Source organism: Drosophila busckii, chromosome 3R (genome assembly GCF_011750605.1).
Source record: "Drosophila busckii strain San Diego stock center, stock number 13000-0081.31 chromosome 3R, ASM1175060v1, whole genome shotgun sequence".
Taxonomy (NCBI): domain Eukaryota; kingdom Metazoa; phylum Arthropoda; class Insecta; order Diptera; family Drosophilidae; genus Drosophila; species Drosophila busckii.
This window is the reverse complement of record NC_046607.1, coordinates 4768571-4786006: the sequence shown is the minus strand read 5'-3', so window position 1 is coordinate 4786006 and position 17436 is coordinate 4768571. Positions and strand designations below refer to the sequence as shown.

Below are 17436 nucleotides of genomic sequence, written 5' to 3'. Positions count from 1 at the left end.
CAAATTAATTTTAAGCTAATAACTTATAGTGAAATAGAATAAATGCAAACAATCTGAAGTTGCTGACTAAATTACAATTGATTAAATTGATTATAATTTACAATTAATTAACAAAGATTTTTGCATTCAACAAATGTTGCACATAAACTGCTTACAGGGTAGATCGTAGTTCAGTTTGCTGCAGCTTTGTTGAATTATTGTCTTTTGCTTTGCCTATGCTAAACAACGAGGGTGCCCACAGCACCTTTTACAACTCTCGCTTTCAGTGAGCGAATCCTTGCAGGCGGCTGGCTGTGCGCTACCTTCGGGGACGAACGCAACTTCAAACAGATGCGCTTAGAATTTAGAAATATGCAAACTTGTACTAGGGCCCCAGCGTTTCATGGAGCTGTCATCTAAGCCAAGCCATTACAATGTGCACATATGCAGACACACTATACATAAGCTTGTAACTGGTGGGTGGACGTGTGCTATTGGCGGTGGCTGTAAGGGTTGCCTTGCCCTTGTTGTTTAACGCTTTAACATGTAAATTTTGATGTGTTCGTAGTACAAAATTCCTGTAAAAGGTATTAGGCTCGCAGGATTACACAGCGAACAACAATGTAATGCTTTAAAACGAGCTCATCGCTCCTACAATGTGTGTACTTTGTATTGGCGAGCGAGCATCCCCCATGGCAGCCAACAATGTAACAGTGGGCGTAGCTGCACTGTGGAGCAAATTCTTGCAATGGACAACAAAAATAAACAAAAGTGAGAGCTTGCAAATTATGTGGCAGGCTAAATGCAACGCTGCAATTACAAGCAACAAATTGACTTTTAGCCAGCTTTTATTTAATTTGCTAACCATTTATAAAGCTCATCCAACTGTGCCCACTGTCTGAGGGTGGTATTCTCTTTGCGTCTGCGCAGACTGTGTCCTTGCTATCGTTTTATTAAAATCCTGTTAAGGCAAAGCACTTGCGCTCGCTTGCTGTTTGCCTGTTAACAGAATCTACAATATTTCTTTTTCTCCATTAAAGTAGTACGCCCACGCAATGGTAAAATGCAGGCCACGCTTTTTGGCGCCAAAATGATAATGCGTCTGTATGTGTGAGCTATGGAATGTAGGCGCTGCTGCTGTGGCTTCTGCTCTGAGCACGTGTGCAAATATAAAAATTTCTTATCATTATCGTAAGGGTAATAGGCACCCAAAGTTGGGCAGTAAGTTGGGTTCACATCGTAGCGCATTCATAAGCACAATATGAATGTGGGCGTGGTCTGTCTTATGCATGTGTGGGCGTTGGCGTGGGCGCTCTCAGCGCATGCGAGCTGGCAAGCAAAGGATATGCAAGTAGACGAATGCAACAGTGCGGCAGTTGCTGGCGTCCTGGTGCAAATCGACGTCGCTAGGTTGACTGTTTTCGCATTAAAGTGCGAAATTTATGGCCAACTTGAAGGCAGCAGCGCTGACGTTTCTAAACAACTCGCTTAGCTGCAACTATGCCGCACAGTTTATTTTCTAAACTTTCTATGCAAATATCTGCGTAACAGGCGCCCAGGCGACCACAGATGGTGATCGGAATGCGGGCGCCCTGGTTCTTTGGCTTTGGCGCTTAGCACTGAATTGGCTGCCTGGATATGTGCGCAGGATCTGAGCTGCTCTGCCTGTTGGCCTGACACCGTGTGACGAAAATGGAAATTTTCTAATGTATGTTTAGGCCAGCCAGCAGCAATGCTGTTGGCAGTCAAAACTTAGACGCAACTTAAGCATGTGTGTGCGTCCTTAAAAAAAAGGAACGCACCCATACATATGCAAAGGCAAACAAATTTGCTTTGGGGGGGCGTTGCTAGTTGGGGGCCTGCGAGCCTGTTCGAATGCGCAAGAAGATTGATGACTTGACGTTTTAATGATGTGTTAAATGCACACACACACACACAGACACACAGCCAGACACACACACACACACATGACAATGGCAAGCTTTTGATTTTTTTGTTATTGGGGTAACAATTTTTACGACTTGCAGTGTCAGCTGTGTCCCTGCTCTTGGCAGCTCGAAAGTATTTTTTTAAAAATCTGCACACGTGTCATGTGTGGCATAAAAAAAAGGACGACAACTTAAACTTGAGTTTAACAGAGGCGACGCGTCGCAGTTGAAAGTTTGCTATTGAGAGCGTTTGCTGTTTGCTATGCGCATTAAAAATATTTATGTTGCTGCTGCTGGAGGCTGCGTACCTGGTCGGTTAGAGCCACAAGTTGACACTTTAAGAAGCGGCGCCATTTTGTTAAATCATTTGCGGCATGGCTCTGGTTTAAGACGCGTCTGTGATAAAGCTCGGTGAGTGCGCAATTTGCAATTTGCGCTGATTGCAGCTCTGGGTTGCTGCTCGCCGCATGCGGCACATGCAACGGATCAATAGTTGCCCGGCCACGCCCGTTAACTTCATCTGCGGCCGCACGCAGCAATGCTGCCACACATGCGGAACTGATGCATTTTCACTTATCAGGCGCACAGCCAGCGCAGCACTCCATTAACCGGAAGTGAATTCCTTTGCACACTTCCGGACTCAACTGCGCCACGCGCTGCTTGCTGCCAACGCTGCCGCCCTGTGCCTTTGGCGTTCTAAGCAGTCGCCTTGGCTCATGTTGCCATGGGCAGCCAACAGCCGCGAACGCCATTGGGCTCCAAACAAAACCAACAACAAACAACCAAATAGCTAACACTGGTTGGCAAGTATGTCAAAATATTTGGTATTTTGTGCTTTTATTGGCCAGCGCGCTCTTTTCGGCAGCGACTACGTCATCAGATTGGAATGCGCTGGCTGCGATGTTGGCTGCCTGTTGCCAGCTGCTGGCCTAATGACGGTATTTTTCAGCTGGCTCCAAAAATTCTTTGGCTACAGCTGCACTGCGACACTTGCCACATGCCACATGCCGCATGCGACTCAGCGAGTTGCCTATTCACGAGTTCTATGCGCCCAACTCTCTGACACATCAAGGGTTACTTTCACTTACTGTGTGTGCGTGTGCTCCCCCAAAAAAAGCAACAAAAACGAAAGGAAAGCAAAGCGAAAATAGCAAACGCTTTGCTTTGGAGGTTGGGCTGTCTGTTAGTTTGGCGCAGAATTGTATGCTATGAAAATTGCTGTGCAAGTTTGTGAGTGGGCGCCTTGGCGAACTTCTTCTGGCAATTCTTAGCTGCCTCACATGTGTAGTTTTAGTGTGCCAAGCGCGCAGGACACTTTCCTTTTCCGTTTCCAGTCCAGCCACTCGCTCACTACGAACTACTCACATGTGAGTAGCACGAGAGAGTGAGAGAGCGAGCGTAACTAGTTGGCTGCCCAGTGAGATAGTTTGTGTGTGCTGCTGCTCAACGCTGCTCGCCTGTTAGGTTGGTATGGTAATACTGTTAGTTTTGAAACACTATAGTTTCATAGTTTTAGTTATAACAGTAAACATCGAGTAAGCACACACACAGACAACCGCACACATGTGTGGCTGGGCACTAAATTTATACTAAAGCAACAATGCGATTGACAGTGCAAATAAAACTTAATACATGTACTTATATAAAACGAATATACGTGTGTGTGTGTGTGTGTTGGCTTGTGTATTTATATATGTGTGTTAATGCTGCGCGCCTTGTGGCTATATATGAAAAAAACCATTATTATGAGCGCCAAGCTGACATAGCTAATGTAATGCGCTGTCTGTCTGAGCGTCTGTCGCTTAAACGCTTCGCACCTGTCGCTTAAAGCGTTGCCGCGCTTTACCGAACAAGGATTGCATAATTTACCTGTGGCCAACCGGCACACAGCAAAAAGCATAGCACACTTTGTGGCGCCTTTACCCGCAGGTGACAACGCACAGCATAAAAAAAGGTGCAACACCTCTAAACAGGCACACACACACAGATACGCAGACACACCGACACATATTAATAGCAGGCTATATTAGAAATTTCTAAACTTTGCGCGTGCCGAGAATTTCAGAATTAGAAGCAACCAGGCGCCCAACAGTCGACAGCAAGCTCTGGTATGCATTAGCACACTCGAGTCTGAGCAGTGCGCATGTCTAGCACCCACACCCACACCCACATAGTTTGTTTTAGGGTGGCATTTTATCTATGTGGGCGGGGCACACAAGTGAGAGAGCGAGCGAGTGTTGCCCGCATGCCAAATGTTATACAAATAAAACTAAAACACGTTGCATGGGGCCTTAAAAAAAACGAAATGTATATGAAATACTTTTAGCTTAGGTCACGTAGGCGTGTGTTTGGGTGCTTGTTGGTGCGCCCCTGTGGCATGCAACACGCTGTGCTAGGCGGCTGTGGGCCTGTTACAAATGAATTTCTGGAGCTTTGAAGATTGCAAAACTCACTTAAGTGGCGCTTTGATGTTGACTTATGTGGAGCAGACGCTCAAGTCGCAGCTCGGTTCAACTTAATTAACTTAAGAGGATCAAAGGCGCCGGTTGCCATGCCAACTTATGCGTCAATGCGTCGCACAAGTTGCATTTAAAGGATACGCCAGCAGGCGAGCAGCAATGGCAGCAGCAGCAACAAGCGCTGCACACACACACAGAGACACACTCAATTCAATTCGATTTAACGTGAGACAGAGACGCGAGAGCGTGAGCGAGAGCTGCTGACAAATTGATACAAATATAAAAACAAACCAGCCAAGCGAAAGAAAAAAAGACAGCATAACAACAGATAAATCGCTGGTCAACTGTTTTGTAACAAATACACATGTAATAGACACTCACACACACACACACACACACACACACGTATACACACTCACAGTTTGCTATACATATGTATATGTGCGCGCGTGTGGCATGTCTAGGCATGTATCTGTGGCATGTACTTAATGAAGTGGCAACATGTGTAGCATATTATTTACACAATTTAATGTATTTTAATGTAATTCTTTTTGTGCGCCTTTTTTTGCAACGTGCCACGTGCCACATATGAGGGGCAGTCACACACATACCAGCGCAATGATGTAAGTATATGAAATGTGATTAGGTTCGCAGGATATGTGCGCAAGCATCGAAGCTTTTATACGTATGTAATAACATCATGCCAGCACGTAAAACAGGGGCACACACACACAGAGAGATAGCCTCTGAGTGTGTGTGTGTGAGCGAGAGACAAGGGCACGGGATTAGCTGGGGTAGCAACCCCCAGTTCATGCTTATGTTCCTCTTGATGTTCATGTTCATGTTGTTTGCACAATTTACGTGCTTACACGTGTATCTGTGTGTGTGTGTGTGTGTGTGGCTGCCCCAAGTCTTATGTCTTTTTTTCTTTTTTTTTGTACTCTGCTTTGCTTTGTCAGGGGTACACTTATATAAATATGTACGTATATATGCTTTGCCTTGTCTACATTTCTAAATAATATTATACATATGTACATATCTATATAATCTGTGTGCTTATGTATGCCATTCGAATTACATATGTTATTTGCTTTGTATACTAGTTTTAGGGGCAAACTACTTATATAAGTAGCAGCACTCAAGCATGTTCAGGCATAATTTGGACAATGCTGAGAACCTGCAGTGCCAGAGTCTCTGGACTTTCGCTTTCAGCTTGGAGTGGAGTGGAGTGGAGTGGAGTGAAGTGAAGTAATAAAGTCATTTGGCTGCTAAATGCTCAACTAAATGTTTTGCTATAAACTCTCGGCGCCAACGTCATAAAACGTAATCAAAGTCAGCAGCAGTATGAGAGAGAGAGAGTGACAGAGAGAGAGAGAGAGAGAGAGAGAGAGAGAGGCAGCTACAGTCTATATAGAGCAAAGACATATGCAGCAAGTTCAAAAACCCCACGTCTATTATTGCTAGTGCTGGCAACTAAGTTTAATGTACTTTGCAGCATGCAACTAAGCCTATGCATGTGTGTGTGTGTGTGCCTGTGTGTGTGTATGCATCAGTATAACAATATCCAACAGCCGCACTAATTGTTTGTCGTGCAGTTTTCAGATTCTCTGCGCGTGCCAAGTATAATTTCTCGACTTAAATTTAAGAGCAAACGAGTGAGCGAGCGAGCGAGAGCGAATCGCACGTTACAGCTGAGAGCACAACACGTTTTGGCATATTGTTAATGAGGAAGGAAATCGCTTTAATTGGTTGTCAACAAACATATTAAATGCAGACCCATATGCTTAGCGCTTCTTAGTACACAATTGTGTGGGCAGTCGCCAGTTCCAGTTTCCGGAAACTTATTTCGCGTCAACTTAATTGTAAACGAGATCATCTGATTCGCCGACAGTGCGAGCACTGCTGCTGCAATTTGCAAAATAAATGCGCTATAAAAGCAAAAACGTTTAATTGAGCGAAATGAAAACTGCACTCGCAGTCGCAGTAGCAGTCGCAGAAGATTGAATTAGTTGACAGTCGCTAGACTCACACGCAAAATAAAAGGGCAATTCATTGATATATCCGGGCTGGCTGGCTGGCCGCTCCCCCACCACGACGATGACGCTGACGGCGACTCCTTGCAACAAGTTGCAGTGTAGCAAAGCCCAAATTCAGTGCCAGCCAAGTTCATTCAACTCTCGCCCCAGTGAACTTAGCTGAGGTTATTTTTACTACCAAGCCAAAGCTACGATCCGCTCAACTAGTTATTGCCAGAGCAACTGGTCTGGCCCGGTCTGGCCTACACTGAGCGCAACAATTGTTCAATCAATCAATCAGTTTCTAAACTAATTCATAAATTTTCATGCTTTTCTTGCTGTGTAGAGCTTAAGCTGAAGCTGCGAGAGACAGAGAGTGCGACTGGCGCTCTGGGTCTGGCTTTGGTCTGCGGTCGTCTCTGCTCGTCTCTAGTTGTTGGCTAGCTGGCAGATTTATAGGGCCTGGTTGCTGCTGCTGCTGCCTGTTTTGCTTGGCTGCAGTTTCTGGTTGTTGTTGTTGTTGCTTGTTTTGCTTCCTTATTGGGTGAAAATCGCAGCAGCAGCAGCAGCAGCAGCGCCATGGGCAAGTCATATTTGATTGCCAGCCGATTGATTTGTCATTTGCTTTGCAATTTGCCCACCCCTATGGCCCAACCCAGCAAACAGTCGCACTGTTGTGTGTCCCTCAACTCTATGCATTCATTTGTAATGCGATTATATATAGAGTATAGTATGTGCATTGATCTAGTGGACATTGACTGGGAATTATGAAATCGATTGCACGGCCAGGTTCAGAGTTGGCAGGCAGCAGAGTTGAAAATTCTGTTTCTCTTTTTAATATTTTGCTTCAGCAGCAGCCGCAGCAGCAGCCGCAGCAGCAGCCAGCCCGACAATAATTAAATGTGTGTGAGGATTGAGACCGAGTCTCAGTCGCCGCATGCAAATTAATGCGGAATTTTCACAGCCAGGCACTTTTCATTTGCATTTTCCGCAACTCAATCGATTGATATAGAATCAGTTGGCTTACTGTCTGTTGACGTTGTCGTTGCTGTTGCTTTTGTCGTTGTCGTGTCGCTGTTTTCATAAATAATTTTGCGTAAGCAGCGCCAACACATGGTGAAAGATGCCGAGGCTGCTTACGTGCCGCAACAGTCGGCAACAGCAAGAGCAACAGCTACAGATACAGATACTTACATGTAGCTTTAGCTACATAACGATGCGCAGCTGAGACAGCAGCAGCAGCAGCAGCAGCAGAAACAGGCCAATGACCGTTTGACCGCTGTGTAATGATCTCTCGGTGCGTTGAGTTTTGATATCTGATTCAGAAACAAAATATCCAAGTTGTATGCAGATTCTTACATGATTTGTTGATTTTAAACGCCCATAACGGTAGTTGGGGTGTAAGCCCACCCCTTGCCTTAAACTCTCTTACACTGAGCTTAGCTCAGCTTATTCAACTTGCTTTCATTGAGTTTTTCCGCTAGACCAAAGCCCCAAAAAACATTCAACAGCGTAAACAAACTAATCGAGAGCTTGCAATTTGCATTGGCTTTCGTTGTTATCAACGTCAGTGCGCATGTTATGAGGCGCTTGGACTGCCGACTTGGTTTAGCATATTCAGTGGCTTTGGTTCATTTAACATATTTGTCTGTCATTACGGCGGGCCGCCCAAGAATTGCCCCAGGTAGCCGTGGCGTGTCGTGGATTTCGCTCGCTTGCACCAGCTGCGTGCCGCAGCTTGGTATTTGTATTTATATTTTTTGGTGTTTGGAAATCGAGGAAAAGTTCCATCAATCAGCACACGGCTCAAGCACGTTTTATTTGATTTAATTCCTTGACCAAAAACTGGAGTAAAAGTTCACGCTTTAATTTATACGTGTGCGCCGCCGCCAACGACGAGCACGTGTATCAACACAGTTGATACTGAATCCAATCCAAAACAATTGAACGATTCGGTTTTCGGTTTCTAACTGGCCTGCGCCGGTTTGCAGGTGATTCACTTCGCGCCCGCATCCGCACCCCAATCTCAGCTAGAGTCTCTGGCTTTGCCCGGCAACTGGCAAATCGAATTGCAAAATTTCTTTTTGTCAAACTGTTTTGATTTCTTCGAACGCTCGAGAAGGGTGCCCGATTTCCAAGTAATTCTCGCCAGCTCGAGCAACAACACAACGTGATTATTTAAAATACAAAGTGCAATGCACTTGTAGCATAGTCCATGCTCTAAACAGAACAAAAGCTAAATTCAACGTGCAAATTACGCCGATTTCAATTGCCAAGGGCTTATATCATTTTAATGAGTTTGCAGTCATACGTACTAATTTTTCGATTTAAAAAACATGCCCATATATAGTTTTAACTTTGAAATAACAAAGCATTTTTCTTATCTTAAGCTAAAATTAAATAAAGTCTCTGTTGAATTGAATGTTTATATATTTAAATGTATTTCTTATGTATTTAATATATACAACATTTTAATCTAATTTTACTTATTTAAGACCAACGATACAAAGATCTTTCACCAGACGTTAGGAAATTTAAATAAAAATTTCTCTAGTATTTTCTAATTTATGCGGCCAATTAAAGCATGAAACAAACACCAAAATGTTCTATTTTTAAATAAAATATTATAAAAATAACTAGCTAAGTGTCTATTGAATAAAATACAAATATATTTGCATACTTAAGTATCATGGGTTTTAAAATTATAAAGCATTTTAAGCTAATTTAATTTCTTGGAGTTTGAGCACATACAAATGTTTTATAATTTTTTAGAGTGATTAATCCAATACCAGCCAAAACTAGTATACAAATCTTATCAATTTTCATTGCTGCTCCAATATCTTGTAAGCATTTCATTCTAGTTTATCAGCTCGGCTTTAATGCAGCCATTAAAAAACCCCCCGAGTTGTTTAAGCTGTTCATTAGAATACGCTTAATCCAAAGAAAGTGTGCCAAGTGTGCATATCATTGGCAACTTTGTTTGCCAGCTAGTTAAAGTGAAATTCGACACCAGCTGTGAGTCAGTTGGTCTCAGAGCCAAGTGCAAGTGCGGCAGTAAAATTAATGCTGGCCATGCCAAATTAAGAGCACTCTAAACATAAAATTTAATAAACTGCAACACTTGCATGGCCAAGTCCAAGAGCAACTAAAGTCAGCGTATTTTTGTTTAATAACTGACAACAGCAAAGAAGTTCAAAAACAACAAAAATACTGTTATATATGCAGAAACAGAATGGAATGGCAAACACACGTTGCCACAAAGCATTGACCCATATTTTTTTTTTAGTTGCCATGAGAAATGTCGCTCAAGATCAATTTTTTGGACTCAACAAACATTGCACAAAATCATAGAGCAGCCGTTAAAAGTGAATCTGCCTCTAAAAAAGGTAAAACAAAAAAAGATGCGATCAGCTTACAAAGCAAATGCAATTTGGGGATGAGGGGCAGGAGCCGACAGCAGTTGTGCCAACAAATGTTGGATGAGTGTGGCACGTGGCACGCTGCCGTAAGACAAAAGGTGCAAGGCGCAAACAAATGAAAGGAAAACCTCAAATGATGCACAACGAATTTGATAGCTAAAAAAACGACATTGAAAAGGGAAATGCATTTGGAAAGTGAAAAGCCACAACGGAAGCGCCAAAGCCAAAGCCTGCTGCCATATCCGGCCAGGTAAACACTAAGCAAACAACTAACAATGTAACGGTGCTTGAACTACATTAGTTAGCAGCAATCCACGCTCCAGCAGCAGCAGCAGTTGGCGCCAAGTTGGCCAAAAGACTCAGACTCAGACTCAGTTCCTCTGCTGTAGCGCCACAGCTCGTGCCACAAAGGGGTTGATTGCCAGCGCTCGTGCCAACTGTTAACTCCAACTTCAAGATGCAGCAGCAGCGGAAGTCCTTGAATGCGACAAACTAATAAAACGAAAGGATTTATATTTCCTATTGTGGCGTGAATTGCATATCTTGTAATCTTGTGCGCCAGCTGACTTATCTTTTTTTTATATGTACAAGCGCTGCTGGCATTTTGGGCTAAAAATGTCGAAAACTCAATTCTGCAACATTTTGTTCTTTGTTCTTTAGTATTTTTGCCAACTCGTTAAGGTCTGTGGTGTCGCATTTCGCGGAAGCCAGCGTCGTTTGCTGACTCATGCCGACGCGTTTTATCCTTTTTATGAGCGGCTTAAGCCTGCCAGCCGTGTCACGTAAAGTGGGCAGTGGCTGTCGCGTCGTCGCAGCAGCTAAGAGTGATCATTAATTTGCGACTTATGCCACATGAAAGGACATTAGGACATACTAGGCGCTGTTTGTGCAGCGGTAGCTAACTTGTGTATCTTTACACAGGCTACTTGTTGGCCCAGACTAAAATTTTAGCCAAGTCATGAGCTCAATTAGCTGCGGCTCTCAACATTTCGTAGGTGGAGCCAAGCCGCAGGATCTAAAACACAGCGCACCAATAAGCAAGAGGCTTACCTGCCTAGCAAACACACACACGCACGCACACAGACACACACATACAAAGACAACAGCCGCATAACGAGGGCACAGGCATGCGATCGTGTCGCAGTTTGACAAAAAACAGCTGTTTCTTGAATGAAATCCAAGTTGGAGGCGGCTCTCTGCCCTCATATGTACCTTAGCTCTCACACACACACACGCACGCACAAGAGTTAGACAGAGAGCGTGAGAGCGAGAGCTACCTGAACAGCAGTGTAGATGAATGAAAATTGCTTTGCGCTCTCGCTCTCGCTTAACAAAGAGCGCACAACTAAGAGCAACACACCTGCCAGCTAGCGTTCTCTTTTGCACGCGCTCCCACAACGTGAAGCTTACTCTCGCACCATCGATCGCTCGCGCGCTCGCTCTGCCGCTCTTGGCTGTATTTGCTTACACTCTGCGCGCTCAGATTCATATAAATAACGCTGGATGGGCAATGTCTTGAATCATAAGATCGACTACGCTCGACGTGTGCAGATATCAGTGCAGATCACTAAATATATTCGATCAGCTGAGAACGCTTTATTAAACAAAAAAAAAAAAAAAAGAAGCAGACACAAAAATAAATAAATAAATAACTTGTGGTATTTTGTATTGTTTTACGTGTGCGGGATTTCATAAGTCCGAAAATAAAAACGACAACAAAAGACAAGAGACCATTGCTTAAATTAATAAACAATAAAGTTCGTACAACAAAAGTATTTAATGGATTTTAAGTGTCAGTGACTCTAACAACAACAACAACAACAATAAATAAAAACTATTGACAAGCAACCGAAAAAGTTTAAAATTCTTCAATACACAAACGCCTATATCTGCTGTATAATCAGTTGATAATAAAAGCACAAATCACAGGAGGAGACCAACAAATTCAACTTTGAAGTCACTCAAGTATTTTTGGCTAATTACAATGGCAGCCTACCTGGATCCCACCGGCCAATACTAAGCAAACGATTGTTGCAAAAGATTTATAAACATTTCATCAGCATACCATATATATAAAACAACTGTTTACCATGGCCGCCTATCTGGATCCCACTGGTCAATATTGAAACGCAGTCAAGCTGCCAACTTTGTTAACTTTGAAGTTTGTATAACAATCACAAGTATAAATATGTCGCCTGCTCTGGATCCCACTGGCACATACTAAGCCTGAACTTTGATTCAAACATCAACATCAAACATCAACATCAAATTTGATTTTTTCAACTCACTCAATTCTACTTGCAACTGCTACAAAATGCTGCAACTTGATCCAACGGGCACTTATCGCAGGCCGCGTGACATGCGCGACACAAGAAACAAGCAGCGACCTGAGCTGGATCCCACAGGGCAGTACTAGGATAACAACTACTACTACTACTGCTGTTGTCCTGTCCTAACTAATTCAGAACGCCTTTGCCTTAAGCAATGATTGGGGGCGCGCGTTGGTTGCGCCTGCGTGGCCGCGAGGAGACTTCCAGCTGCCGGCGCCGAAGAAAGTAGGCGCAGCTCCAATGCCTGGAGACTCAGCCTGAAACTTTTGTATTTAGTTCATTTATATGCATAATTGCTGCTACTACTATTATACACATAAATTATTTATTATTATTATTACATATATTATTTAAATTAAATATCTTGTTCATTTATTGTTCACACACACACACACACACATAACCACATATATTTATATGTTTTATATATACATATATATTCATCTACTATTTATCAGCTTTGTTTTTCGCAAAAAGTATTAAATTTTAGTGTCATATTTATGCGCCAACAATTTGTCAAATTGCTAAAATCATTTGTTATCCATTCACACTTTTTTTTTTTAATTCTTTGCAAAGTGTCTTTTAAATTATAAAATTGTTTAAATTAAATGAAAATATATCTTATAGCTTGTAAGCATATTTATAAAAGAAAAACCAACAACAAACAACAACAACACACATAAATTATAATTATTAAAAGAAAACATATTTAAAACATAAAACATTAAAGTTGTTCGCTCTTTTTTGATTAGATTTGTATGTAGATCGCTGCCTTGATCGCGATCGCTGAGGTGCATAAAATTGTCGCATTAATTTACACAATTTTCCAGCCACACACACACACACTCATAGAGACAGACACTAACACACATTTAGGTACTGCTAGGGCCTAGGAGCGCTAACAAATTGCCGCTGGGGCTATAAAATATGATTTTCCAAACGGCCGGCGCATATTTGATGAATCTGTGTGCATTAATTAATGTCACTGGGCGGTCGCTGCTGGCTAAAATGGCAAAGTGATCAATAAACAGAATACAAGCGCACACACGCACTGAGAACGACAGAGCGACTGAGAGAGAGCGAGAGACTTGCAACATGTATTAAATTGCATGCGGAAGTAAAAGTTCAATGTTCGTTTGTGCTCCACAAGTGATTAGGTCAATACGAGAATAACAACAACAACAAACAAAAAAAAAAACAATAGCAGCAACAGAGCAGAAACAAAACAACAACAACAACTTTGGCGCTGAGCACAAGTTCACATAGAACTGCATTCTGAGCATGGCTAAAATAAGAGAGAGAGCGAGTGCGAGAGTGTGAGAGAGCCAAAAGAAGAGCGCGTGATATACTCGTAAAGCTCGCTCGCTCGCTCGGCTTACGCTCAGTATTTTTTATCAACAGGAAGTTTACATTTACACAAGCTCTGAGCAAACTCGCACAGATGACGCGGATGTTGTATGGGGAGCTAACGCTAAAAATAGACGCATTTGCTTTATTGCAGTGTATGAAGTTCAGGGAAATCTACTGAGAGAGCCAGCCAGCCAGCCAGCTGTTTGCCAAGGTTGTAACGTTGCCCCGTCTAACGGCAAAGCTTTCAGATTTGCATTGAAAAATGCAATTAATACGTGCAAACGAAATAAACTTATGTTTGCTTCTCTGTTTTTGTTTTTGTTTCTGTTTGTTGCGCGTTTGATCTGCGCCCAATCAGGCAAATCGCTATACAGCAGGCCCACATTTTGACCCAGTTAAGCGCACACAGGCGCCTCGCTGTGTTTTGATATTAACTCGTCACTTGTGACGCCCTCAAAGCGGCCCAGACCAGCAACAACAACAACAAAAACAACAGCACATAACCGCAAGCAGAACTTTCTAAGTGAAAGTTGGCCTGGGATGAGGATGAGGCGACTAGAAAAGTCTGCGCTGGCTCGCCAACTGGCTAACTGGCTGACGATCTGGCTGACTGACTCAACTTGGCGCTCGCTGTATCAAGCAACGTCCCACAAGCTCACACACACACAGATACTCACCATATAACTTGACCTACATTTTTGCAAGACAATAACAACGAAAAAAAAAACAAATTTTTTTTCTGTTTGCTGTGTGTGTGTGTGTGAGAAAAGAAAAAGCAAGAAATTTCCAACGGTACCTGGCCTGACGTTGACGCTGATTCAATGTTTATGGCAGCAGCAGGGCTTCACCGCTTGTGGTTGTTGCTGTGCTTTCAAAAAAAAAAACATATATATATATATTATTATCGTAAAATTGATTTCATTGAAGTTGTCGCTTCGCAGTCGGCGTCGCAGTCAACGCTGCCTTTCGCACGCGTCTTGTAGTAAATACATGTGTGTATATATATGTGTGTGTGTGTGTGTGTGTGCTGTGGGATACGTTTCGTTTATGTATTTTGATAATTAGGCGAAAGGTGAACAAACTCATCAACAAACTGAAACTTTTGTGGGCAGTTTTAATTTACACACAAGTCGCAAAAGAAATCGCAGTGTGCTCCCATTTGTCAACAGGCTAAAGCTCGAAATTGAATACGTGCTAAGTTCATATGTTATAATTTATAATTAATGCACATGAGTAGCGCATATAGCAATCTATTAATTTCTAGAAACTATATTTGACAACTCTGCGGCGGAGCTTTCGCTGCAAGTGTTTTCTTTCGAGAAAACTCTCAACAGACAACCAACAAGCAATAAAAACAGATTTTCCCTCATTTAAAATACAAAGCTTTGAACTAAAAATAATAATAAACACTCTCACTGCTCTGGGGCAGTCAGAGGTCAATGACATAGTCCCAATTTTTCGGCGGCGGCTGTGAAGATGACTGCCACTTTAAATGTAATGCAGCAACAACAATCAAAGACACAAAAAAAAAGCAACAGCAACAGCAGCAATGGCAATGGCAAGGCGTCGAAAGACGACGCTCAAAACAAATTCAATTCACTTTCTATTCCAATGAAAAATCGCTCAAAGCTTTAGCGCTGCCACAAAATCAACAAGAGTAACAACGAAAGTGGTAGGCCATACCAGCAGCAGCAGCGGCAACAGCAGCAGCAGCAACAACAACAACATACGAGTTTTGGTGGTAACCTGGTCTTGGCTAAATTCACCAATAGCCGCATTGATCTTCAATACAAACAAAGCTGTTTTTAGTGCAAAGGCTAGGACGGCATTGGCGGGGGTTAAAAACAAACGCCGCGCGCACGCCTCATTAACAATTGCGGCGGCGGGACGAGGTGGCAACAGCAACTTGTACAATTTGAAAGCGACTTCGAGTTGAAAACTAACGTTTTGCTGTTATTGTAGTTGTTGTTGTTGTTATTTAGCTTTAACGGTTTCCGTTTTTTGTGTATTGGCTCTGTTGTTGTTGACTGTTTTGTTTGCTTGCTGTTTGTTGCTTTTGCTTTTTGTTGATTTGAATAACTGGTGAAAATTTCACCCAGACAAGTGCCTTTTGTTATACATATATACTCTCGTAGTAAATTTCAGTTTCATCTGTGCATGCGCCGCACCAAAAAGCAAAATATGTCTAGCAAAAGTTTCTCCTAATTTGCAAAAATATTTATCAACAACAATATTTGGATTTTGTTGTTTCGCAGATGTTTTGATTTTTTTCCACTCACTCACGTGACGAATGTTACAATTCCACTGAAGCTAGGCTTAGTCATGGCCAGCAAGATGTAGTTGCATAGTGCTCTATGCAAAAGTTGAGCATACATTTTGAGTCAACACACGGCGTATGCGCAATATGCAGAGTTAAATGGGTCGCTGCTTTGGGGATTTTTTGCCAATTGTAAACGATAGTTTGGCTGCAAGCCAAGCTACTTAGAACCTTTTGCAGCGAAATACTTAATAGGCCAACGGGCCAAAGCACGTACGCCGCAGGCTTGGAAAAGCGCAGCAAAATGAAAAGTGAAAAGTTGACAGCGGCAACTGAGCAGACAGAGCTGCCTGTCTTCAGCGCTGTTTTTAGCAAGCTGTATGTGTGTGTTGGTCACTTGCCAATTGCAAATTACGTGCCATAAAAATCAAGCAACTTGACTTGGCATGTGGGCTGCGGGCTGGACAGCGTCGCTATCGCCCACGCCCCCGTCTCTCATGTGCACAACTCGCACTTTCACGTCTAATGCCAAAACACGTTGCAATTTTCATTACTTGGCACTGACTTTAAGCGCGGCTTGGCCAAGTCCAAGTTAAAATAAAAAAACCAAGCTGCAATAGTGCAAGCCAAGCTTAAAGCAGCACATTAGTCGTGACGTCAGTTGTCAACTATTGTAATGCCAAAAAAATTGCGTAAGTCAAGCAGCTTCAAACAAAACAGCTATTGTGCAATAGTGTGGGGATAAACAATCAATAACAAAACACCCACCAAAACAATTAATGTACAATTACATTGGCAACACTCAATAAAAAGTCTGGCAGATTAATTGTATATATAAATAATGTTGTTGGCTGTAAGCTTATGAGCAGCATAAATAGCATTTGCTTTTTTTGTATAATTGCTGCCAAAAATACATGACCAACAAAAAAAAAGAGCTCTAAAGTTTTGCAGACTCCCCAGACATGAAATGTGAGCCGGCAAACACACAGACAGACATGCGCGTGTATACGTGACCATGCGTGTGTGTGTGTGTGTGTTGTATGTTTGTACACCTGTCAGGTGAGACTGGGGATCTGAAGCTGAAACCAATCCATCTAGCGCCTCTATCAGCATAACAATTAAGCTTAAATGATTTGCTTGCCGTTGCCCAAATTGGCATTATTCACACTTGATTGGAGGCATGTGAAACGCTTTGTGGCATACCACATACAGTTCATTCAAAACTCTTTATGACAACGTGACAAAAATCGAAATTAGTAAAGCAAAGCATATCGCTGGAAATTTACATATGTAAGCCTAATGAAATCACATTAAGAATGAGTTAAGCTTTTTGGGCATGTTCATTTACAACAATGTAAATGGTAAATGGTAAATGGGTAAAGTATGTAATTAATTTGTAAATGAAGCTTTCGTTGCATTTTAAACAAATGCTAGCTAGATCTTCAAATTAACATACGAAAATTCCGATTCATAACATAAATAAAAACACTGAGCGTGCTGCTGAGCGTAATCTTTTTTTTTTTTTAATATATACTGAGCGTTGCAGAGTTAGACGGAGCGTTGTGGAGAGACACTGAGCTGGCTAGAGACAGACGGAGAGAGCGAGAGAGAGCGAACGCGCAAGCAGCATAGCAACATACACCATAGAAAAAAAAAATAAAACAGTTCAATGAACTATTCGTGAGCTTTTTTGTGTGTA

The 17436-nt window shown here is 42.4% G+C and overlaps 1 protein-coding gene across 1 annotated transcript; it reads left to right on the top strand.

The window, feature by feature from the left end:
* Positions 1-11328: 11328 nt before the first annotated feature.
* LOC108602242 (peptide tarsal-less AA) lies at positions 11329-12444 on the top strand. The gene has a single exon (XM_017990291.2). It carries the CDS (start codon positions 12115-12117, stop codon positions 12214-12216), a length of 102 nt encoding a protein of 33 aa, XP_017845780.1. The 5' UTR covers positions 11329-12114; the 3' UTR covers positions 12217-12444.
* Positions 12445-17436: the final 4992 nt, after the last annotated feature.